The sequence below is a fragment of the Chionomys nivalis genome, chromosome 5 (genome assembly GCF_950005125.1).
Source record: "Chionomys nivalis chromosome 5, mChiNiv1.1, whole genome shotgun sequence".
Taxonomy (NCBI): Eukaryota; Metazoa; Chordata; class Mammalia; order Rodentia; family Cricetidae; genus Chionomys; species Chionomys nivalis.
Window position 1 is genome coordinate 57,739,348 of NC_080090.1, and position 25,783 is coordinate 57,765,130.

The following is a 25,783-nucleotide window of genomic DNA, read 5'->3' on the forward strand; positions in this document are numbered from 1 at the left end:
GTGTCCTGATTTCATCAAAAGCTAAGTGTACCCAAAGACACGCAAATGAACACCACAGTTTACTGCTTTTCCTAGGCCTGGCAATCAAGGCCAAACAGTTTTTAGTGGCTTTTGCAATTATACTTCCTCTCAATTTTCTAAAGGTTAAAGGGCCCGAACCACACAAATCCCATTAAAGTAAGTAGCTGTTGTGCAATATAAATTGCTTTGAAAACATTCTTCAATGCCCATAAAGCCATCAGCGGTCTGCACTTCAGATCTGCTTGCCTGCCATGGTTTTAGCCCAGAGACAGACGACAAGCTTTGATGTGGTGGCTGGTTGCTGCTACTGAAGTTGGCATTTTATCTTCTTGCATCAGATTTCTTCCCAAATTGATGTGACTCAGGCATAGGGAACACAATTTTACAGCGAGTTTCTTCCTAAAATATATTTTTACTGTACACTTAAATTATATGGGGCTGACCATTGATCTGGGACCTCAGAGGTTTCTTCTACTGGACACAGCACAGCAGAAGGTCAAAGACTGCATGGGGGGTGCAAGGTCTTAGCAAGTAGGGATTACCACAGCTTCTGGTCCTGATGAACCGATTTCTGCTTTCTTCATCTCACCTCCAATGCAATGGCAGCCGTCTCAAGCAGAATGCAGAGTAAACTTTATACTACAGCCAGAGTGAGCACTATTATTATTATTATTATTATTATTATTATTATTATTATTATTATTATTATTTAGCCATGTATGGATGCACAATTTATTTTACAGGGGTTTCTGGCTCCTTTTCCTTATGAAGCATTTATACTCTGTTCTTAATACTTTGATCCACTGAAAACACCACTCTTTAGCGTTTCTGTCTTGAATGTGTTCCTGATTATTTAAATCACTCATTCAGGGGCTGGAGAGATGGCTCAGAGGTTAAGAGCATTGCCAACTCTTCCAAAGGTTCTGAGTTCAATTCCCAGCAACCACATGGTGGCTCACAACCATCTGTAATGAGGTCTGGTGCCCTCTTCTGGCCTGCAGGCATACACACAAACAGAATATTGTATACATAATAAATAAATATTTAAAAAAAAATAAATCGCTCGTTCATCTCAAGGTTGCTTTTCACTTAAGAGATGAAAATGAAGGACTGAGCCCTGCATTTACAAAGGAACCGTACCCCAAGGTTTTCCCTGTGTCTAGATCTGAAGAAGACACACTACAAAAGGTTGATATTTCCTTTTGTATTTAAAATTATCCAGAAACAAAGACATCCCTGACTTAATTAGTTTCTTTGCATTATTAAAAGGTATCATCACAATTCAGGTATCACCAAGTCCTTTAGATACCAGGGTACCAATTCTCTCAGTCCTGCTTCTGTATGATGGTATAGGTCTAACTCATCCAACCTTTATTGCTAGCTCATCTGTGCTTCCTCTAGCTCTTCCACAGTAATGACTGAGTGCACAACAACAAGAAAATATATACCCGGAAAGAACTGGACCATAATTTCCACATAATATTTGATAAAATATTAACAAATGCATGTGGATTTTGAAAGAGATAGGTCAATATGGAATGATATTATTGGTCAAGTCCTAACACAGGAAGTAAAATGTGAGATGTATTTCCTATGACACATCAATTTTAATGTGTCCCTTAAAATGAAAGAGAAATATGCCCATTCATTTCCTGGGAAAAGATGGAAGATGGTGGTGATAATAATAAAGATAAAATAATCGGAGATACTTAGGAAGACAACTGAAAAAGAAAGTACAGAATACCTGAACTAAACAGCTGCTCAAGATGAATATGGCTTCGTTTTATAGTGGGCGCCTTGGCAGGAGTGGGATATGACACATTGATTCTTGTTCACAGACCCTCCTTATAATGTCTTTATCACAGCTAGCATGATAAACATTTCCCATGAATAACTTCCCTGGGCAGCAGTCTATTCTCCTTGTGGATACTTCCTTGTTTTTTCTCTTGCACCACACGTACATTGCCATTTGTACTGAAGAATGGAGTGGAATTCGGTGTCTTGGCCTCCAGCTTTGTCCTGAAATCTCAAATTTTCATTCTTATTTTGGGCAAATCGCATAGTTCCTCTAGGTCCTTCCTTACCTCATCTGTAAAATGAGAGAGATGAATTAGATAATTTCTGGGGTTTCATTTGGTGTTGGCATTTTATGATTCATGATTCCAAGTAAGACTACACATGTCAATAATGACAGTTAGTCATCTCATCAAGAAAGTAGCAATAGCTACATACTTGCAATGTAGTCAAACCCCAAACCTATAAAATCCACAAAGCCCTTGGATTTACAGAAGATTTCAATAAAAATTAATTCACGATTCATGTCGTAAGGTCCCAATCCCTTCAAGATGCCCAAGAATGATGCCCATCCCATTATCCAGTTGGGTATTGGTGCTCCTGGACTTCTCAGTTTGCAGTTCCCCTTCCCTGCTGCTGTCCTAACAGAAAGACGACCCTCTGCTCTGATAAACACTCGCTGCTTTTGTTCCTTGTGTTCAACCAGAGCCCTGAGTCTGATGAGTGTATTTATCACACGTTTTTTCAAGTGCCCTGAATTTGTAAACTTCGCTGGTGTTTATTTATCCTCTCCTGCTGTTGAAGATACTACTGTACGAGGGCCTGTTCTTCCACGGTAGGGGAACCCCTCGGGCTGTGAATAGTGAGCAAAGACAGATGAGCCCAAGAGCTGCTGCGCATGCTGCCTCTGCTGCCCAGTCATTGTCTCTTTCCATTTGACTGGGGCTTTGAAGGACATTTGCCAGAGCCGGCCTCCCGGGACCCTTGTTATTTGCGTGTCTTTTCTCACCTTCAACATAATCTGAACCCATGTTTTCATTTGTTAAAACAACAAGAACATTCACTGGGAAACTCTTGCTGGAATCCCTTCAGATCATGGAGCTATTTATTCCCTGTCATAAACTGTAATCCTCCATTTCCCTTACTCCCACGGCAGGGGAGTTGGTGGTTTTATAGTGGACAGTCAGTAGAATTTCAACCAACGGTGGGAGATTTCAAAGACCTACCGAGTGATTATGTGGCAGGTTGCGGCACTAGGAGCAAGATGGAAAATACTCTTGATCTTGATCAGAGCTTGGCGGTCCAAGGAGAAACAGGATTGCAAAACAGAACAAAGGATTTGGAGCTTGTGTTTATACAGGAGAAAGAATTTCCTTCAGTGAAGAAAAATCAGAGTATTTACTTAATCTGGAGTTTTCTTTATACAACAAAAAAAATATTAACTTGAGGTCTGATTGGTCTCAGATTTAGAAGAGAATAGAAGCTGAGGACTTTTTGCAGAGTCATGTTGAATGGAAATGTGAAATTTCAAGACAAGGTACTTTCTCAAAGTCCCTGAAGACCTAGAGTCACCGAAAAGCTAGGCATATGGAACTGTGGACAAGAGATGGGAGTGGGGGTGGGACACAATAAGGACAATACAAATGTTTTCAGACAGGTGAGCAGGGAAGAGATTGTACATGCAAGAAAATGGCGAAAAAACGTTCTGTCCTATGTGTTTGAATCACAGTTGTAATGCTATCATGGGCTACATTTACCTACTAGGTAAATAGTGCCAGCCACGTTAACTGGATGTTCTAGGCCTGGAAAGACCTTAGCAATTATGACTCAAATAGTGCCTCATCAAAATATGGCCGACTTGAGAATCTCAGTAGAGTGTGACAGGAGCTCCGCCAAGGAGCCAGAAGTATCAGAAACAGAGAGGATTCATGGAACTCACAGAGCAGTCAGGGAAGAGTGGCCAGCAATCTCTTTTTTAGAGAAACTGAGCAAGGTCTTCCACATTTTTTTTTCTATAGAAACATTTTTGAAGACAAGAGAAGTTTCATGTTTGCCACAGAAAAAAATTCAGTCAATGTTTATTGTATCCAGGTCTTTAATTACCAAGGACAATATACAATGTCTATTCCAAGTCCTGAAGGAGCGTGAGGGGGAAGGAGTCTCAGAGGGTGAAGTAGCCGTCTCAGCCATCAGGGACCTACATGTCCGCCCTGCAGGAGTCTTCAGTCTAACCTGCACTTTGAACCCAAACATGAATCTAGAAACAGGCTCTAATGTGTTAGTTTGTGGCAACAATAATATCACAGCTGAGCTGGATGTCACTAAGCCATCTTGAGTCTTGCTCGCAGCTCTGTTGAGAGTGCTATGTGTTTAGTCACAGAAAATCAAAATTAGATGTGCTCGAAACAAGGAGTCGAGAGCTACTTTTTTGTTGTTGAGGATGGAGCAAAGGCACAACTTCTCCTTTCCCGTCATCTTTACTCCTTGTACTTTTCTTTAGGCTGAGCCTCTGTGGTGAGAAGCTAGTGGACAATGTGGGCTGTAGAGGAATGTGTATGAGATGCACCACAGAGGCTCTGGGAAGTTCAAGTGTCTGAGCAATGGGTTGATAGTGGTATTAGCACAGTTGGTCAATCTCTTGGCTTCCCCAGTCAATCATTCTTATCCTGAAGCTGGGTAGGGGTTCAGACCAAAGCCCATGTTATTCTCTAATGGGAGCATGCTGCTCTCGGAATGATTAGCAAACCAAGGTGGCTTTGGAATAATTCAGAGCAAACCCCAGAAAGATACCAGCAGGTAAAAATTCAGGGATGTAATTATCAAAAGATTCCCCCCCGTCCTCAGGACCCTATTACTCAGGGCAGAATGTTTCAGGGAACGACACCCTATCCTTGTATTTTCTCAGGGTGTAGCCCCAAGTTAATGGTTGCTTAGGTTCCCGGTATTGTGCCTGACACTAAACTTGATCTAAGCTGACACCTTTCCGGGCAAGAGCATGGAGTTTTAATGAATAATGTTTTGAATCACTGCTTCCAAGAGAAATCATGTTAAAATGGAAATCGCTCTGGTTGGGTTTGGACAGTTTCTTTTCTATAAATGTACACTTTTGACCTCGGGACTGTGCTGTAGAGAGGAGCCAGGAGGGGGCTGGTGTAGCTGGCAATGAAACTGTATGAATGAGCATCATTTTGTGTAAGGTATCATGTGATCGACTTTTATTTCTCCATCTCTAGTGAAATACGGAGACAAGCGTGAGATTTTTTTCTTTAGCCCTCTTTTACATAACAGGCTTTGAAGAGCATGCGAGTAATATTCTTTGGGCAGCCATCTGAGGTTGAATCTTACATACAGATGCAATGAGACACCAGAACTGAGGAAGACTCTTGGTCCTTGCCAGGATTCGGATAAGAAAAGTAGCATTTGGCTCTAGCACTTTGCTAGGAATGTGAGCAGAAGAAGCATCTCTCATTAGAGATGATGGTAAACATAGGGTGTCTGGGACCACTGGAGTGGTATCCATTCCTTATCACCAATCAATTCCGTTTCAGATGATCAACTTAACTCAGAGGAGAAGAAGAAGAGAAAGCAACGGAGAAACAGAACAACCTTTAACAGCAGCCAACTTCAGGCCTTGGAGCGTGTCTTCGAGCGGACACATTACCCGGATGCTTTTGTACGAGAAGATCTTGCGCGTCGGGTGAACCTCACTGAGGCCAGAGTGCAGGTAACTCATGCTTTGAGTGCCAGCCACCAAGTGTTCCCTCCATAGTGACCCATCTCTAAAGACTGCTTATGAATACAAGTTGTAGGTTTGGGACTGGAGTTGGTACTGATAAGAGTTGTATATATGAAGTATGACAAGAGACTTCATATCTTTATTGTGTTTCTCTGGGTTGAATGAAATGTTTTAATAATCAAACAGAAGGCCTCAGGAAGGGTAGAACACGCTGTAGGGAGGGCTGCCATCTCTTCCCCACTGTTGTGAACCTTACACTTCAGTGTTTTATTATGCCGTCCGCTTTCCTCTACACCCCCAGTTTTCAATTTGAGCTCTAGAGTGGCCATGCCTGAGATATGAACTCTCTCTCACCTGAGCTTTCCCCTCCAGCACGGGAGAATGTACAAACCTTCCAGTACTTTGTTCTAAGCACTCATGTTTATGGATGGTGATAAAGAGTGGAGATGGATATTGAAAAATTAAGTTAGGAGCAAAGTAGATAGCTTATTTTAGTCTTCAATGTCTCTAGGAAATAAAACAAGCAATGGGAAGGTAGAGTATTGGTGACCCCTTCAGTTGGAAGAGGGGTGTGGGAAGATTTTCCACATGGGGAGACAGGCGCTCCACCTTAACATTCTCCCCATGACACAAGAAAGAATTGCAGCACAATGATGCAAGGAATGATATCTTTCTTCTGTGGCCCCGAGGAAACTGAAACAGAATGCTGCAGATTCACCCCTGTGTTGGCAGTCAGGACCCACGAGCAAGCACACCATAGTGGCATCAGAGTCCTGCTCTCTCCATCCCATCGTCCTCACAGAACCATACCACCCTGGGCTGCTTTTCACACACAGCTGTGAATTCCCTCCACTTTCCTAATCCTCTATGTCTCCCATTTCCCCAAACTCAGCCTGCAGTGAAATAAAAGAACTTAAATGAGCAACACACACGCATTCACACGCACACACACACACATTCACACACATTCACAAGCACACACACATTCACACACACAGGCATTTACATGCACACTCAAAACATGCTCTTCTCTTTGTTTTGGCTTTTTTTCTTATGTTTTTGTTTTGACCTTTGATTTTGTTTTATTTATTTATTTGAGAGAAAGAGACAGAGAGGGAGAGAGACAAAGAGACAGAGGGACAGAGAAACAGAGAGAACAAGATTGGGTAGGTAAGGAGGTTGGGAGGACCCGGGAGGAGCTGGGAGATGGGAAAGAATATCATCGAAATATGTTGTATGTAAAAAACTAAATCAAGTATCAGCCCCTAGTGTCTTAGAGTACCATTTTGTGACAGCGCTTCAAAGTTGAAAAAGAACCATAGACAGTGCAATGGTGAAAATTGTTTTAAAAACGCAGAAGGGTAACTTTTGAATTGGGAGATTATCTTTTCCAGTTACAACAGTTGAATATCATGCATGTCCATACGTATATGCACACTTATACACAGACATCGTGGGAGAGACAGGGGAATGTCATCCATGTACCTCCTGAATGTCTACCATCTAACTCTTCCCCTTCCCTTTCCACTGCACTGCAAACCAATGCCTTCCACTGCTGTGAATGTCCTAGGCGAGTGGCCCAGAGTTGTTCCTCTGTGACTTCACTATTTCTCCGTAAAGTCCTAGGCTTTCTTAGGTCAAACCAGTCCCCTAACTCTGGGACTCTCTATTCGGGGCATTTGTCATAACATGGCAGGCACTGTATTGAGGTATCTGTGGGTCAACTCCCCTTACTGGGTGATGGAGTCCTCTTGTGTAGGGATAAGCTTTATTCAGCTTTGCAAAATTTATTTCCCTCCCTTTCCTCAAATGCTTTTGGAGCAAAGGTGGACTTTTTGACCTGATTCGTTTTGTTGGTGATAAGTGAGACACTGGTCCTCTTCTTAAGAATGCCACAGTCTGAACCAGAGGGAAAAGATGATCAGACCTTCAAATGATGCCACCATGATATAATCCCCACAGTAAAGAATTCTGCAAGAATTGTTGATAGAGTAGAAGAAAGAGTGATCTATCTACCCAAGGAAAATGGAGGGACTATGTCCTTATTAACTTTACACTGAGGCCCAGCTCATAACTATTTGTAACACGTCAGTCATTTCTAATCAACTATGAAACAAAGTAATAGACAAATTATATAGCAGCTCAATGGTAAATCCTTAGTCTCAAATAGCTGGTCTTTCTTTCTTTCTTTCTTTCTTTCTTTCTTTCTTTCTTTCTTTCTTTCTTTCTTTCTTTCTTTCTTTCTTTTTTTATAGCTGGTATTTCTATCCAGTTCTCTTAGACCTTAATCTATGCCTTTCTCTACACTTCATGGAGGAAGCAATGTTACAATCAAATCTTCCATTTCATATTGGATGGAGACAAAGAATGTTGCCAATAAAGAAAATGTCTTGTGTAGCTGTGTGTAAGTGGACAGTCACCCACTGCATTTGGGGTTCCTCTGGTAGCCCCGAGCCTAAGAACCCCTAGAAATAACGTGGCTTTATGATAATAAAAGAGGTAATTCTTGAATAGTGTTTGTTAAGAAATATTCATTCTGTTCTTCAGTCGGAAGGCAGTAGAAGGTTTCAAGCCAGGTACCATTTATCTTTACATTTAGAGTGCTAACTCTGACAGCGATGTGTTACTCATATTAAAATGAAAGATCTGAGGACTGGGAAGGTATGGAGGAGATGCCTAATCTCACCTTTGCTGATTTCCACTCAGGTCCCACATGCTACACACTTCCATGGTGGGGGCAATAGTCACATGGTATTTTAGGTAAATGCCACCCCCTAGAGTGGTTTGTTCCAACACACTGTCATACTTTCTATAACTTGACTAAAATATTTGTTTTGCATTATTTCAGATACACTTCCACATCCCCCTTTAATAAATTTTAGGCTGCTTGAAAGCAGTCCTCTTCATCTCTTTCTTCCCAGTATTGGGTACAAGGCCTGCACTCCAGTGAGCACCCAATACAGAGTCCTTGAATGAATATCAATGAATGATAAAATTCTATTGCAGTATAAGAGAATTGTGTGGTCATGGGCCAGACATCCTTAAGTAAAATGATCAGCCAGTTATTATTTGTGTGACCTTCAGAACTGAAATCTCACTAGACACGTTCCTTAACTTTAAAGTAGCAACAATAAACACCCAACATGGAGAACTGTCATGCTAAGTAGAAGCAGTGTAGTAGGTCCTGTGTGAGTTACTAGTTATGGCAGCAGTTTAATAAGCGATGAGTTTATTATCAGCTACCCCAGAAGTTGCCAGAGCCACCCGCATTCCTTGAGATGTACAAATAAATGTACTCCGATTGAATCCTCAGGGCTAGTGGCTGTGGTTTGCTTCTGGGAATTTACTTATAGAATGTAAATAAGTTTTTCCTGTTTGGTTCAATATTTTAGAAGTGCTAGAACCTTATAGCCAGGAGTCAGTGCACAAATCACCCTTAAGGGAGAGGGGGACCCCAGAACATCTGTCCTCCATTAGTCTTGGTCTCTGGGGTCACCATTTGACTCCCATAAAGGTCACCAATCTACTGAGCACTCTTTAGTGCTTCTTTTTCTTCTCTTGCAGCCTCACTCTCTGATGGGTTTTCCTTCACTTCTTATATGAATGATTTCCTTCTTAATCCTTGCCAGAAGGTGTGGGGAGATAAAGGGTTTTCTTTAAATCATAAACACAGTGGAGGCAGATGAAAAATTCTATTTTGAAGACTTTTAAAAATTCCCTTAGAAAAAGCCATTGTATCCATTGCCAGCATCTACTGAAATCCTCATTTTATTGATTATAATTAGAGCAGGGTGTAGAGCCTACATTTTGTGGTCTTGTCTATTATTCATAGAGCCCATCTCTGGGTTCTTAATTACCAGAAGTATTTCATGGTCCTATAGTGAGGGGCATTAAAATGGGGCTTTATCCATGCTAAGCTCTACCCTGAAGTGCTCCACAGACAGAGGTTTAACTCTGAATACACAACCGCGGGGAGGATTACACTGCAGTATTTCTGTTCTTTTAGGAAAGGTGCCAGACCCATCCTGGGTCTTTCTTGGGATGGCATTTTGTAGCAAAAATAAGCCCAAATTGCACACGTGTAACCTGTCTGTCGTTGTTCTTCTTCTCCCTCCTTACATCTTTCTTCCCTCCCAACCCTCTTCCAGGTGTGGTTTCAGAACCGAAGGGCCAAGTTCCGCCGGAACGAGAGAGCCATGCTGGCCAATAAAAACGCTTCCCTCCTCAAGTCCTACTCAGGAGATGTGACTGCGGTGGAGCAGCCCATCGTACCTCGTCCTGCTCCTAGACCCACCGATTATCTCTCCTGGGGGACAGCCTCTCCGTACAGGTGAATGACTGGCCCACTCTCCCTTGCTCCAATTCCACATGCTTCTCAGTCATCCACCACTCTCAAGGCTGCTTTGGCAGCCAGCTGACATTCCTTACTGGGTTAACCTCTTCAGAGACATTCAACTTGCTGGCATCTCTACATTTTTAAAGGAGATTGCTAGTTGCCCCAGGAGCAGGGTTTGGGGCAGAAGAGAGAGGGGCGGCCATCAGCAATCTCCTCTTGGACTCAGGAATTTTTGCCAAGGTTGCAAAACTGGGAAAGAATATTAAAGAACAGATCCTTTGTAAACTGTATCCAGTGCCCCTCTTGGAACCATTCTGGAAAAAAATGAATCCATTTAAGACACATTCATCGTATTATGGTCACGCAGGGAATCAATATCTAATGTTCCAAGTGTAGGACTAAAGGCACTCCACAATAAAACTGATTTTGAGTTAAAAGGAAAGGAAGGTTGGAGGGACAGAGGGAGAGACATGAGGGAGGGAGAAGAGAGAGGAGAGGGACCCTAGTTCTTTGTTAGTGAGTAAGGCTTTCTTACCATCCACAAATGCCTTCCTCTTCTATGTGTTATTCTTATATATTCCACTGTTTATCTGGCTTTCTCCCCCCCCCCCATGATATAGCTCTCTCGCTCTCTCTAAATAAGAAAAAACAACACACTAAACTTTTATATTAAAAAAAGAATTGCTTGTTTGAAACAGAAAATAAGAGAGGGCCATGAGGGCCATTTCAATCTTTGTTTGGAGACTTCTACCCTCCATCCAGCGTGCTATTCAGAAAGCACAGGCTGACACAGTCACACCTAGGGTTCCTATCCTTAGCATATGATCAGGCTTGTGGGAGACGCCACCAGGTCAAGGCTATGTATTTTGTCTGGCTGATGTCTATGGAACTATGCACGTTTGTTTTTCTATTAAATGACACTTGTTTATCTTTTTATTCTTAAAGCTAATTCGTGACCTAAGGAGGGGTTTGAAACTGGCTACAGGACATGGGGCCTAGCTAAAAATGGGAAATGCACATTTGGGAAACACGAGTACTTTCCCACAGTTGGTAGATGTCCTTAAATCCCAAAGCCTCACCTAAATGGTCTTTCCAGTTCAAATAATTTCTTCAGAAAAATGCCATAAAAGTATTTGGGAGTTTTGGGACATTTATTAGCCTGAAGTAGCTCTGATCTCAATGATAAATATCCCATGTCTAGAAGAATAAGAGGGACTTTTCCTGTCCTGGCTCTTCACCGCCCCCATCCTGACTGACTTTGAAAGGTCAGCCATGTCTATGCTTCTTACTTAAAATTTAGATGCTTCTCCCATGGAACTTACTAAAAACACATTTTTAAGATTGCTTAAATATTCTTTAATATTTTAAATAAATGGAAGGCCTGTTCTCTCTACAACTACCGATAGTCTACAGATTCAGCAAGTGGCTTGGAATCTGGGTTAAGTTAGGGGTCTGCTGCATTGAGATCTCTGGTTTGAATTTGGTTGCAACCAGGAAGCATTGTTCCTCTTTCTGCCTATGTCTTCCTCGGGATTTTTACCCCCAGCTATCAAAAATCCACATGGCTGCCATGTGGTCCCTTCCCATGGAGCTGAACGCAGCACACTACACAGATGACATCCGTCCTGAAAGAGTATCACGTTAGACCAAAGAGAGACAAGATCCAGTGTCGGTATCCAACACAAAGCTAGTAACATGGCAATTTGTGTGTGCCTTTTGGGAAATGTTCTATTTTAGTTGAAAAGTTATAGAAACTCTAGCTACATTTCCAAAATCAACCCATAATTTCAACATCTTGACATAATTAGTTAGTTCATTTTATGACTAGAGTTCAATATTTTATATAGAGATAATCTTAGTGTACATATTTTTTGTATTGTGCTCTTTTTGACTTAAGACTGTATAACCTAGTTCCTCTTACTCATTGCATGGTATTGCATTTATTTCTCTACATACAGTGTTTGTAAAAAAAAACAACTAAGCAAAGTGATGCAAAAGCTGATTGTTCATATTTTGTGTGAAGAATAAATTAATATCCATTATAAGTAGAAAAGCAAAAGTTTAAGGCAACAGTTTATTGAATGATATGTCTCTTTGACTTAATGTTGACTGAAGTGTTTATAATTTGGTTAATTTCTGGAAGTAGCAAAGGTTATTCTGTAACATGGGAATTTTAAACTCTGCTTAGAATCAAATATATTATGATTTTATATTTTCAACCATGCTAGGAAACATAATTGTTCTTAAGGAAATATAAAAGAAAAACAAATGATGGAAAGCAAAGGAAATGATAGTTGTTGTTGCTATTGGTACCTTTACGTCAAGCTAGTTGCCTTACATGTGATCTTCATTAAAAGGCGTTTTCTCTTGGTTAACCTTTAGCGCACTCCTGTGTGATAGCTCTGTCCTTGCCTTGGTACAAAACAAGAGGAAACTGAACACCTCCCTAGTTTTAAGTAAGAAGAGTTAGAACAGTACTTCTGGGCCCTGTTTCTGTCCTATGGAGGTCTGGACAGTCTATTCTATTCAAATTTCACATGCATTGTATTGGAAGTGCTACTAAGTGTAAGACTGGAAAACCATCTCAATGGTCCTTCTTGGTTCATGACTCTTTCTTGATCAGCAAAGCATGTCTGCAGCTGGGGTCTCTATCTGGGGTGTGGGCATTCCAGTGGGGTGGCCTACGTGGTTAGATCATGAAATACGGGGACAGTGAGTAGAGAGAAAGGTTTTCTGACTCCCACAGCTCATCTCTGGAAGAAGAACAGGAAACCAAACCATAGAAACAGCTATTTGCCTACAGTCAGAATCACAGGCTGGAAAGTAACCAAAGCCCTTCTCCCTGTTTTTGCTGATATCGCTGCTGTTGAGTGTAAAAATCATATAACATATCATATGGGCTAGGAAGGCTTTTGAATATTAATAATTACATTAGGACAAAGGGCACGAACCAGGATTGTCCCTGGCAAACAAAGACATTAGGTCCACTCTAATTATAGCTCAGTATGACCTCACTCATTCTCTTGAGTACACTAGATGATGATGTCAGACAGGCAACCGAGGTACCAGAGGGAGCAAAGGATTTCCTAACATGGAGACTACTTTCCTGGTAGCAGTTGCCATTTATTTACCTGTAGCTCACTGAAGCAAACTTGTCTTTGGGACATAAACCCACTTCTTAGCAAAGAATTATTTTCTTTAAGCAAATTATAAGAATGCACACAAGCACAAAAATCATCAAGACTCACTAACCTTACAGTGTTATGCCTCTTGGGTGGCAAAAATCAACCAAATCCTATGCAATTCTTTGAAATGAAGTAGCCAAGAAACCCTTTCCCAGACACCTTTGTTCCTCTGAGAGGTAGCTTGAGAAGGGCTTGGCTCTGTAGTACTGGTCTGCAGTACCATTTACAGAGGGAGGGTTGGACGTGAACCTAGTGGCAAGGGAAAGCAAGGCCGATGACTCTTGTACAGTGCCCCTCCCCTCAGTTGTCTTGGTCATGGTGCTGCTGACATCTGCTCAACGCATTTGGCTCATTTCTCCCCTTTCACACTTTCAAAAATAGATCCTCGTCCCTCCCAAGATGTTGTTTACACGAGGGGCTTCATAACGGATTCTAACGGAAGACACTGAAAAGGTAACTTGTCAGATGGGCATGAGGGTGGCTTATTGGGGTAGGGATTAAGGGGGAATTAGGTGTTTTTTTTTTTTTTTTTAAAAAAAAACAACTGGGGACTGATGTCTTAGAAATATGAACAGTGGAACTTCCCCAAGTGGGAAATTAGGAGACAGAACTGTAAGAAAGCATGCCCTCTAAGGGAGCATGACAGTTTAGAGCTATGGTTATGTTCCGGGATCAGTGCCTGTGAAGACCCTAATCCAGTAAGTCTAGAGTGGGGCGAGATGCTACATCTCTCCGTTGTTCCGCTCTAAAGTAATTCCCATGATGGTCATATCTGATGGACTTTGACGAGGGAGGATTTAGTTACTCAGAGTATGAGCCAGGGGTCAGACTACATTATTGTCCTGCTTCTGGCCAATGCCGTAGCTGATTTATTATGTAACTTTATATTGAAAACTTGAACTAGAAAGAATTTTCCAATTGTATGTCTCACAAGGGAGTTGAGAATCTAGGAATACACAATATGGCATATTCAATATTGAAAAGGGGAAGAGCAGAAGTTCTGGAGGCGGTAGGAAGGTGTTGCTAGAAAGAGCAGTTGAACATTACAGAGGGATCACAGAATGTACAATGGAAACTAAAGCCTTACTGATGAAATGTGGTCCCTCGTGTCCAATTGGGGAAACCGAGAATGTATTTTAAAACTCAAACTCTAAATTTCAAACAGAAGCAGGAAATGGTGATTTCAGTTACATGGGGCAACTCCAAAGGAAGCAGGGGATCCTATTTTAGAAGTGAATTTCCCTAGGGAAACTGAAAGTTACTTGTTTTATATGAAAAACTTATATTGTTCTTGCCTTCACAAAAGAACAAGCCAGAGAGAGAGCCTCCAACCTCTCTATTTCAAGGTTCAGAAAACTACAAACTGGAGCTTGTTGAAAGACTATCTAGAGTGGGAGGAAACCTGGATGCTAAGGACCATTCACGTGGTTCTTAGACTGTCATAATTGTTAGGGTGACGTTTTGAGCAGTTTGTCATCCCTTATTCAAAAAGGCTGGCCAGAGAGAGCATTAAAGATCAAGCCAAGCATTAAAGTTTCTCCTCAATTGTTTTGTGATTTATAGGACTGGGTGATTAGATGTCAAATCCTTCAGAGTATTTGCTAGATGTCCTTGCTAGTGGCCATTATTTTCACTCAGTCTTCCTTAAAATCCACCTTTCAGAGCAAGTAGAAATGGTCCTAAGAGAACTGTCTCCAGAGGAAACAATTTTCTAACCTTGCTAGTGGGGTTAGCATGCTGCTGGGTCGCGTCTGTTTGGAATCTCCAAATAAGGAAGTGGAAAGCCTCATGTGTCCCAAAATGTGTCAGCTCTGTGAAGTCCCACTGCAGACTCGATGAGTCAGCAGATGGAAGGCAAGCATTTCTTTCTCATCCCTAAGGTCTCCATGGGCTTTATTTGGCAATGCAGTTTCTTAGTAACTGATACAAGAAGCTCTGTTAAAACTTCATCAGAAATGATACATTAGCCAACCTTTTCAATTCCGTCCAGAACTCTAAACTCCTACGTGCTCCCTGCTCACAGGAATGAGAGATTTTTACCCAGCGGGAGACTAAGCACTTGGATGTCTGTCAGTTGAGGGAGCTCTTGGTGGTTGTCCTGATACACCTCCCTGAGTTCCTGTCTTTGTTTTGTTTGTTTTCTGGTTTTGCTTTTATTTTTTGTTAATTCCAGGAAGTTTCATTCTGTGTAGGAACAGGTGATAATTTTACATGGACTGGATGTCCCATTCATTGGTTGAAATCAATTAACTACCTTAGTGCCTTTCTGGTGGGAAGATATTTAAGGTCTCTCTCTCTCTCTCTCTCTCTCTCTCTCTCTCTCTCTCTCTCTCTCTCTCTCTCGGTCATGAGCCGTCTCTCAGCTTGGCCCATTTAGGGCTCTCGTGTATCTGCAGTCACTTCAGCAAGCAAGCCTTCCACCTTCCAATGCTGTTTAAAGCATGACTGAGCAGCTCTTGGGACACTAGCAGTTAATTCTCTTTTCTGACTGATAACGAGCCTTGTTTTTCATGTGTTAAGTCAAAACACTACCTATTGCTTGCCGATACTGCACATTTAGCTTCAGCTGTAAAAATAGAGCCATGTCCAGCACCAGAGTGAAATATATAAAGTATGACTGAAATTCCAATTTGTGGGATTATATATCATAGGCACTTATTAAGAGGTAGAGTGGAGATGGTGTCTGTTGTTTATAGTCTACATATTCAACTCACAAATGCTGCAATACTAAGTTTGTTCAGTCTTTGAAAATTTGTGACTTTCTTAAGCATTTACCAAGTGAAACTGCTATCACCAAACTTCCCAAGGGAATGCAAATGTCATTCGCGAATATCAACTGCTTTCTCAACTTCTGGCCCTGCAACCTGAGGTGCTTCATAGAATATAGCCACGGAATCACTGCTAGAATGTCACTCTCACCGTTGCAGGACTGCAGAATGCAAAAGGACACTGTTTTCTGCTGGGCCAGTGCAGGCTGCCATTTGAATACCATGGTGCAAGATACTATCCTAATTCTTGTTCATTCGGTTTGCGTGAGAAAGTGGATCAATTCATATCACTGACTGTCAACCTACCTAAGAGAGAAACTCCGGACTTCTCAGAGATGTGTTACCATAGAGATTACCCAGGCTAGAACATCAGATGAGATATAGATAGTAGACTATAAAATAATTGCAGCCAAATGTTGTGATATAGCAGGATTGATACCAACACTATAGTAAACAGTGCAGAAAAATAGTAACAACAACTTCAGAAAATTAACACATGCTCCCCAAAGTTCTAATCCCTTCTTCCAGTGAAGAAATGGAATACTTTCAGTTACCAAAGAAAAAGACAAGTAGGATCTTGTTGCCTGGAGTCTCAAAGGATGGGTAACAGTTTTTGTAGAAACTTGGGTCAAGTATCTAAAAGCAAAATCATTCCATAACAATCTATAATTTACACTGGTCATTTTTTCTCATGAAGTTTTAGCCTTGTATATTCAGAAGTCTTTCAATTTTCTTCCCAGTATTTAAAAAAGAACCTGTATTTAACAGACATCCTGTAATGCCAGCTTCTGCTCCAAGTGTTTAAAACATTAACAACTGCAGACTGTCTTTAGGACTTGATATTTTCGCAGAAACATGGTTGAGAAAGGCTAATTATATTATGAATAATTCATAATTTAGGTACATCCCCCAAATCCAGTTATCACTTTTCTTAATTATTATTTTTGATTTATTTTATTTTTTGTTTGGTTTGGTTTTTGTTGAGACAGGGTTTTCCTGTGTAGCCATGACTGTCCTGACTCTCATTTTGTGACCAGGCTGGCCTCAAACTCAGATATCTACCTGCCTCTGCTTTCCTTGTGCTAGGATTAGATGTGTGCACTACCGCATCTAGCAGCAACTAAATCTTTGAATGTTTGGTATATCCTGGAAATTTTTAAACTATAAATTTTGGGTTTACATTGATTTCTGGTAGGATATTAGATAGCAGAATGTAATTTATCTAGAACTAAATGATATCTATTTGACTTTTGTCCTGTCTCAGAGGATTGTTCTTGTCCTTTATGCCTTCATAATTTAAGCCTGCTTTACCTGAGGACTCTCCTGCCTCTTGATAAACAATGATAAAACAGTCTCTTTTATTAAGTTTTTATTAATGTATTTTTAATATGAAAAGATCTCTTTATAGATCTAGGACTATGCAATGATTATGCCTTCTTATGTCACACCCTTCTGACTCTTTCCTTCCATTAAGAAAACAAATTTTACAGAAAGAAGGCGTTCTCAAGAATAAATGAATTCTTTTTAGAGATCACTCCAGTAGCATAAGAGATGGCAGAGTCACAGAGCACAGGTCTGTTTAATCATTCTATATCTAGCTATGGCTTTTTAAAATTTACTTATTGTATATACAATATTCTGTCTGCATGTATGCCTGCATGCCAGAAGAGGGCACCAGAACTCATTTCAGATGGTTGTGAGCCACCATGTGGTTGCTGGGAATTGAACTCAGGACCTTTGGAAGAGCAGGCAATACTCTTAACCACTGAGCCATCTCTCCAACTCCTAGCTTGACTTTTTTTCCCCCAGAAAACGGTTTATTGGGCACCAAATATGTGCTGGGTGTGGTATCAGGCTGAGCTTGAAGACACAGTGATAACAAAAACGGATTGGGTGGCCTGTGCAGCTTGTAGACGACAGGGCTAGATACTAAATAAATAACTAATTAAGCATGAAATAAGCGAGTAAAACAAAAATGCAGGGTGCTACAGGAGAACCCAGCCTTGTCTGGGTAGGGAGGCTTAGGACCATCTACCCAGAAATTGTCAGTAAGAGGGAAAGCTAGAAAAATGGAATGTAAGAATGTAGAATTCTTTTTGTAATCCTGAGTCTTCTCCACTTTGCTGTAATGCAGACTTTATTCTCATTTATACCCATGAAATAATCTTTTTAAAAGATTTGTTTTATAGAATGAGTAAGTGATCTAAAACTCAGTATATTTCTTTAACTCATTTTCTTTTCTTGGCGCATGTTAGAATCGGAAGTGAAATAGATTACTATGAGTCTCAATCCTGACTCTGCGCTGTCCCAGATAAATACCAACGATTGAGCTCCTCTAGCTTTAGTTTTCCTTCTTTCTGATCTTGTCATCTCATCCCAGAACAACAAAGTCCTGTATGGATGGCAAAATTTCCCTGGAATGCAGGTGGCAGAAAAGCCCATGCCATTCCATTTGAGAATCTCCATCTCAGCTCTCTGTTGAAACGGATTTCACTCATAGTAGAAACAGTGAGCAGCGTTCTACTTAGTCCAGAAAGCCTCATGTTAACTATTTCACACAGAGAAAAGACCATTTGCATCCACATCAAAACACTATTTTCTTTTCCTTTAAAAGAGATCTGCAGACGCAATGAATAGAAACCCACCAATGATGAGTTCTTGCCTTGGTCTTAATTATAGTCTATGACAATCAAATCCAGTATCATGTTTCTCTCAACAACGTAGACAGTGAGAAATAGTGACGTCTGAGATCGAGAGTGGTAAAATTATAACTTGGGAAGTTTATTTTGAAATTTTAAGCATTTCCAAAGTGACTCACCCCAAAGGTGGTGTGTGCTAGTCAAATATTTTCACAAAGTTATAAAAATCAAGACCCATTGATAGCAAAGTCTTGCTTCGACCATGTTTGTTATTATTGTCCAGTGAATCACGAATCACAGTGCCAGAGGAGTAGTGTTGTTGGGTTCTTTAACCGATTCTACAAGCACATTATTTCTTATGGTGTTATTGATTATCCCAAATGTATTGAAATGAAGGTCTGTTCCCCAGAGTGAAGAAACAGAATTCTTTTGTTCTTGTGTCACTCGCTTGCTGTTTCCCTTCACTCATCCCACAGGCTGTTTGGGATAGGTAGGGAAGCTTACATTCTAAGTAGAGGATGAAACTGGTGCTATTTGACTTGAGCAGAATCTCTTCTTCCCTCAGAAACAGATCATTGCTCACGGTGTCCACGACAGCAAATACCTCTCCCTACCCTGTCTCGTTCTCCTCTGCTTCCCCAATGCCCTGTAAAAGATGGCCACCCTTCTCCAAGGACCTTAGGCTAATTGAAAGCTGGGGCTGTAAAATATCCCAGAGGTCCTCTGTCCGCCCTAATGCCCGCCCCTGTCCTGAGAGTTTATCCACCCAGGGCATGGTCTTGCAGCCCTGCAAGAAACCAATTATGAAACTAATGCCTGTTGTTCTCCCTGCTCTCTCCTTTGTCCCTACAGCGCCATGGCTACTTATTCTGCCACATGTGCCAACAATAGCCCTGCACAGGGTATCAACATGGCCAACAGCATTGCCAACCTGAGACTGAAGGCCAAGGAATATAGTTTACAGAGGAACCAGGTGCCAACAGTCAACTGAGGAAAAAAAATTTAAACAGGCCTAAGAAGAAATCAAAAACCATAAGAAAACCTATCCTGTTCTGTCATTTCTTCATCCGCTGGAAAAAATAAAAGCAAACAAACAAACAAAGCCAGGACTAAAATATTGGGACCATGGCGGAGAAAAGCAGGAGAGGAACAAAATGAAAATTAGCTAACAGTGGTTCCTTCTTCCTCTCGGATACCATCACCATTTGCTTTTGTGTGTGTTTATTTTGTTTTCCTTCTATCTGTGCTTTGCTAATTATACTCTGGGCTTCTTCAGTTAGGCTTCTTCATTCCTATAATTGTATGAAAATAAAATATTCTGCAGCAGCCAAAGATAGACACATATCTATGTATATGTGTGTGAAGGATTACTTCTCAGTAGCCTGTTTGACCTCAGTGCCTTACTCTGCTTCCTTCTACATCTCTCTAGGAGACTTTGAAAACCCAAAGTATTTCTAAAGAATCAGTATTGTTGTCTCGATGTCTCTTGGTCATGGTAAGGTTTTTCTATCAGTTTCAGGAAAAAGAAATGTACACATGTTCTTGTGTCTGACCTGTCTGATCGATGTGGTGAACGCTATGACTGGTGAATGCTAAGCTCTAAGATCTAGAGCTAATCTGTGGATTCAAGCTCGAAGTTCTAGGTTACAGCGTCACCATCAACACAGTCCTTCCCCTGAACAAACAATAAACCATCCTAAGTTAAAGATATTTGTTGTTTTTGAACAATTGCTGTCACTCGCTCTTTTTTAGCTTTAGAGATGGAATGAATTTTTTGTAGGAAATTTTGGAGAATTTTTTTTTTAAGGAAAACAAATACTGAATTGTGAAACGCATAGCCTTTACCTCTTTGGTGCCTTAGGGGTGGTCAGATGCACATATATTCTGTGTATATTTATATATATATATTATATATAAAATATTGCAAGCTTGAGTTTGCAATTTCTCAAACACTACAAAACCCAACTTTACACCATCACCGCCATCCTATCTACACAGTAATGATACATTAACGTGGCCTCTTGCTCTTTTCTATACTTGACACAAAATTCTCACTGAGGTCAGAGAGCAGTTTGCTAGGAAAGTGTCTGAGAACAGCTGTCTTGCTCCCATCAGGGCTTTAGTGGGATTCAGAACTATTTGACGATATAAGAATAATTTTGAGTTTGGAGCCTGAGCTCAGGTGGAAATTCTATATCATCTGACATATCACAGAAAATATACCCAGAAAGGAGGAGGAGGGAGAGTTAGCTATCTGCTCTTTCTCCTCGCCACAGAAACATGAAAAACAAATAGCATATTTTAGTGAAGTGCTTAAAGCTTTCTCTAAATTCTCTCCTCCAAAAATTAAGGACAATTATACTTTTACATTTTAGTATTTTTGAAATGAGCTTTAGTATGTAGGGTGGGAGGCAGGCAGGGCAGGCATTTCTTTGTTTCTCTTTGTTCCTGGTTATGCTTTGTCAACTTTCCTGGTGGACTTGACCAAACCATGTTACCATGATGTGTCTAGTTTATCCGTTTATAAAATGGGTTTACCAGTTCTTACGTACCTCACGGGTATGTGGCAAGACTATGTTTGTTTGTTCGCCCTCCCTCCCTCCCTCCCTCCCTCCCTCCCTCCCTCCCTTCCTTCCTTGCTTGATTGCTTGCTTGTTCTTTGTTTGTTCAGCACTTTGTAACCATGGGAAGAAAGGGACTTTACAAGCATACAGTGTTCATGGATTAACATAGTATCTGGAAGCTTTGTTTTCTAGCAAGAAATGATATCTGGCTGTACATACATATAGCCCTGTATTTGGAAATGATAAATAGGTTTATATTTTCAGATATCTCAACAATCACATAATTTGACCAAAGAATAATTTAAGGCACAAAGTATAGAAATATTTTTTAACTTATATTCTCATCAATAGCTTAGTTCTAATAACCATAGCTCTCAGTGAATAAAATGTTTCAGATTGATTTTGGCCAAATATATCACCTTTGTAATATGAGTGACAGGCAAAGTACTTGGGGCATAAGATGCACTTTGAGCTCATGTTTGTGTTTCCCTTGGCATATCTGAGTTAATAGTGACATATTTTCACTCTAACAACCACTGCTCTAAACAATACTTGGAGTGATTTTGTCCTTTTTTAATAATAAGGAGGAACACCATTTTGTGTACTTTGATCTCATGAAGTGAATCCTTTTCAATAACTACAATTAAACATTTCTTTCAGAATAGTTCATGTGGTCTGGCTGAACACACATTACTTGTTTTTAAGGAATCTTTCTATTCATGTATTCATCCCATTGATTGCTGTGTATTAACAAGTTTCAAAGGAACAACACATCCTTACTGTAAAAACTTCCTTTGATTTGAAAAGCAAGTACAAATCCAATAGACTGATAAACATTGGGGATTTAGAGTTTGCAGAAAAAAGCTAAAAGATTTGGATTATAGGCAAGGAACAGAAATTAGAAATGAAAAGGTTTTGCTAAGGAGGGCGGAATCTTTGCAGAGAATCACATAAGAAAAATGATGTCATTCGACGCCTTTGTCCTGACTCCATTTCCAGTGGCCATCAAGAGAGTCTGATCCTATAAACTCAAAGGAGAAAGAGGGAGGCTTTATCTGATGGTTCAAATCAGCAGTTTCTAGGAATTTCTTAGAATAATCTATGCTAGTCAGTCACAGGAATGCCTGTTGCTGGTGGGCCCACACCACAACATTTTTATCTGAGCACTTATCTAGATATATCCCTGAAACACACACAAATTTTGTTCATTTATGATCCACTTTTTCAATAGACATATGTTTTAACAAGTGATTTGGAGGATTAGATTTCTAGTCTGTAAGTCAATTGCCAGAGGAGTGTCTCAGTGCCACAGACTCAAGGCATACACCCGTAGCTCTCCATCAATATACCCAGATGAAGGCATGGCACTATCACTGTCCACAATCCCTTCCCAAACAAGGGGCTAATTAGTAGAGTACTTGTCAGGTTAAATTAAACCAGAAGTAATGACCTACGTAAATGACATGTGGTAATAAATATCTCATAAGAAATGTAATATGTAAATTATATCTTGCTTTATGATGTAAAATATACATTGTTTGTGCTAGAATAGAAATGATTTCTTTTCAATAAAATGAAAGACAGATACTACAATGCCTTTTGTTATAATACACTGGACTTGGTGATTGTTTTTTCTTTGAACTTCCAAACTGCACAACCGCTTGGACTCAAGATGACACTGAGAAAAGTGAAGGTAAGAATGGTTTATAAGCTAGAGAATTTTTCATCAAAGTACAATATTATATCCTATCAAAGGAAAATAATCTATTATACTTCTAAAACAAAACTAGTAGTGGGAGAAAGAAGGAATATCTGTAAGCACTGTAGGAAGATGAGGGCAGTACTTCTGATGGAAATTTAGCAGTTTTATTAATGCCTTTAGCATACACAGTACTACCTACGATACGACAGTCTTCATACAGGCCACAAGCTTTTATTTAATAATATCAAAATGAAGCATTTTAAGCAATCGTTGTGTCCCATGTGGGTATGTGACAATAAGGAAATAATAATAATAATAACCCACATTGTGAGGAATAGATTTTTTTCCTTACCATTTAAAATCTGGTCAAAAAGCAAACTGAGAATAAACAAGTTTAAGCCCCAAAATTAAGACACTTGTTAACAGATGTGAGACAGTGCATAGAATAACTTCAGAAGAAGAGGAAAATGTTTAGCTAGAGTGGAACAGGAGGAGAGAGGAAGGAGAGGTGGCAATAGGAGGCAGGGAGGGACAAGACAGGGAAGCAGCCTTGAAGAATCTGGGCCCAGGAAAAACGGGAAGATGGGGAATTTATTTTTAAACGAAGTAGAAAAAAAAAAACACTGAAATTTAACTTTCAAACAAAAGATATTAACCTTTTCTCAGGCCATGGAGACCCAGAGAAAGGTTTTAAGCAAAGATGGTTTATAAGCAAGAGAAGAAAACAGTTCTCAAACTTGCCATTTTGGCAGACACTTCTTTTTTTAAAATTCTTTTTTATTTATTTTTTTTTTATTTTTCCTTTCAAAAATTTACACTTCCACCCCTCCTCCCAATCCCCTCCTGCTCCCCGACTCACCCTCCTCCCTCCCCCTCCTAGCTTGAGAGATGGCAGGGAACCCTGCCCTGTGGGAAGTCCAAGGCCCTCCCCCCTACATTCAGGCCTAGGAAACTGTGCATCCATATAGACTAGGGTCCCAAAAAGCCAGAACATGCCGTAAAAACAAGTCCCCGTGCCTTTATCAATGGCTTCTCAGTCAGCCCCTATTGTCAGCCACAGTCAGAGAGTCAGGTTTGATCACATCCTCATTCAGTCCTGGTCCAGCTGGATTTGTGAGCTCTGATTAGACACACTGCCTCAGTTGGTGGACCAACCCCTCATGGTCCTGACTTCCTTGCTCGTCTCCCTCCTTCTGCCTTCAACTGGACCTTGGGAACTCAGTCTGTTGCTCTGATGAGGGTCTCTGTCTCTATCTCCATCCATCGCTGGACAAAGATTCTATGGTGATATTCGAGATAGTCATCGGTGTGATAGTGAGGCAAGGACAATTCAGGCACCCTCTACTCTGTTGCCCAAGGACCTAGCTGGGGACATCCCCGTGGATACCTGGGATCCCCTCTAGAGCCAAGTCTCTTGCCAACCCTAAAATGGCTCCCTTAATGTAGATATCTTCTTCCCTGCTCCTATATCTGCCCTTCCTCCATCTCCACCTTCCCACTCCCACAAGCTCTCGCCAGTCTTTCCCTTCTCCCTTCCCTCTCCACCTCTCCCCTTCCTCCAACCTCACTCCCACCCCTACCCCCACCCCCATGCTCCCAACTTTTGCCTGGCAATCTTGTTTGCTTCCAATTTCCAGGAGAACCACAAGAAACTAGACTTTAAAATTCTAATTAACCCAATTAAAAAATGGGGTACCGAACTGAACAGAGAATTCTCAGCAGAAGAAGATCAAATGGCCAAAAGACATTTAAGGTCATGTTCAACTTCCTTAGCGATCAGGGAAATGCAAATCAAAACAATTTTGAGATACCATCTTACACCTGTCAGAATGGCTAAAATCAAAAACACCAATGATAACCTATGCTGGAAAGGACATGGAGTAAGGGGAACACTCATCCATTGCTGGTGGGAATGTAAACTTGTGCAACCACTTTGGAAATCAGTGTGGTGGTTTCTCAGGAAATTGGGAATCAACCTACCTCAGGATCCAGCAATACCACTCTTGGGAATATACCCAAGAGATGCCCAATCATACTACAACTATGTTCACAGCAGAATTATTTGTAATAGCCAAAAGAATGGATAAGGAAAATATGGAATATATATACATTAGAGTACTGCTCAGTGGTAAAAAACAATAACATCTTGAATTTTGCATGCAAATGGATAGAAATAGAAAACACTATCCTGAGTGAGATAACCTAGACCCAAAATGATGAATATGGTATGTATTACCATATGAGTGAATGGTCACTCATTAGTGGACTCTAGCCATAAACCAAGGACATTAGTCCTATATTTCACAAGCCTAGAGAAGCCAAATAACAAGGTGAACCCAAAGAAAAACATATATAGATCCTCCTGGAAATTGGAAGCAGACACTTCTTACAAAAGGGCAAAGATGGACTAGAGCAGAGAAGCTCTGGAATAAAGAGGTGGCATATGGGGGATGAGGAGAGTCTTCCAAGAAAAGAATCCATAAGACTGCCTAGCAAGGAGAGAAGAGAGGTGAAGGTGACAGAACCCTGGTGACTCAGAACCCTGGTGACTCAGAGAGTAAATCACCGATAACCTCATTAAAATCAACAGCCACTCTGTCCCTGGGAAGGATGATGCAGTCTCAGATCCACTGTGGAGGCTGCCACCTCCAAATGGAAGCTCCTGGTAAGTAAGGGCATGAAAAGCAGGACTGGGTATCAAGGTCAGGGGCATAGACCAAAGTTTAAGATAACAATGTGGGATGCAAATATGATTGTGCTTTTCAAGAAGGAAAACGGCCCTGTAACACAGGAATAACTTTAATAACTGGCTTTTGGATGCAGCTTCAACACAGAAATAAGTATTATGCCTTGAAGAACAGCTGCAGTCAGGAAAAGGGCTATGGGGAGGGCTCCTTCGAAGACTCTGAGAATCAAGAGCCTGTTTATTATCTCAGAGTTAAAGCAAGGCATGTTTGAGTCCTTGACCAAAGAGGAAAACACATGAAAACTACGTGGAGGTGCCTTCTCCTCTCAGCAACAAGAAAAAAAGCGACAGT

The 25,783-nt window shown here is 40.7% G+C and overlaps 1 protein-coding gene across 2 annotated transcripts in view; it reads left to right on the plus strand.

The window, feature by feature from the left end:
• Prrx1 (paired related homeobox 1) overlaps positions 1-22,621 on the plus strand; it is a 66,968-nt gene extending 44,347 nt beyond the window's left edge. Inside the window, exons 2-5 of one of the 2 annotated variants that reach the window (XM_057770242.1) lie at positions 5,364-5,539; positions 9,700-9,881; positions 13,454-13,525; positions 19,332-19,458. In XM_057770242.1, coding sequence (XP_057626225.1) covers positions 5,364-5,539; positions 9,700-9,881; positions 13,454-13,508 — 413 coding nt within the window. In that variant the 3' untranslated portion in view covers positions 13,509-13,525; positions 19,332-19,458. Of the gene's footprint in view, positions 1-5,363; positions 5,540-9,699; positions 9,882-13,453; positions 13,526-19,331 lie in introns of both variants that reach the window. The other variant, XM_057770241.1, reaches the window with a different exon arrangement.
• The last annotated feature ends 3,162 nt before the right edge of the window (positions 22,622-25,783 follow it).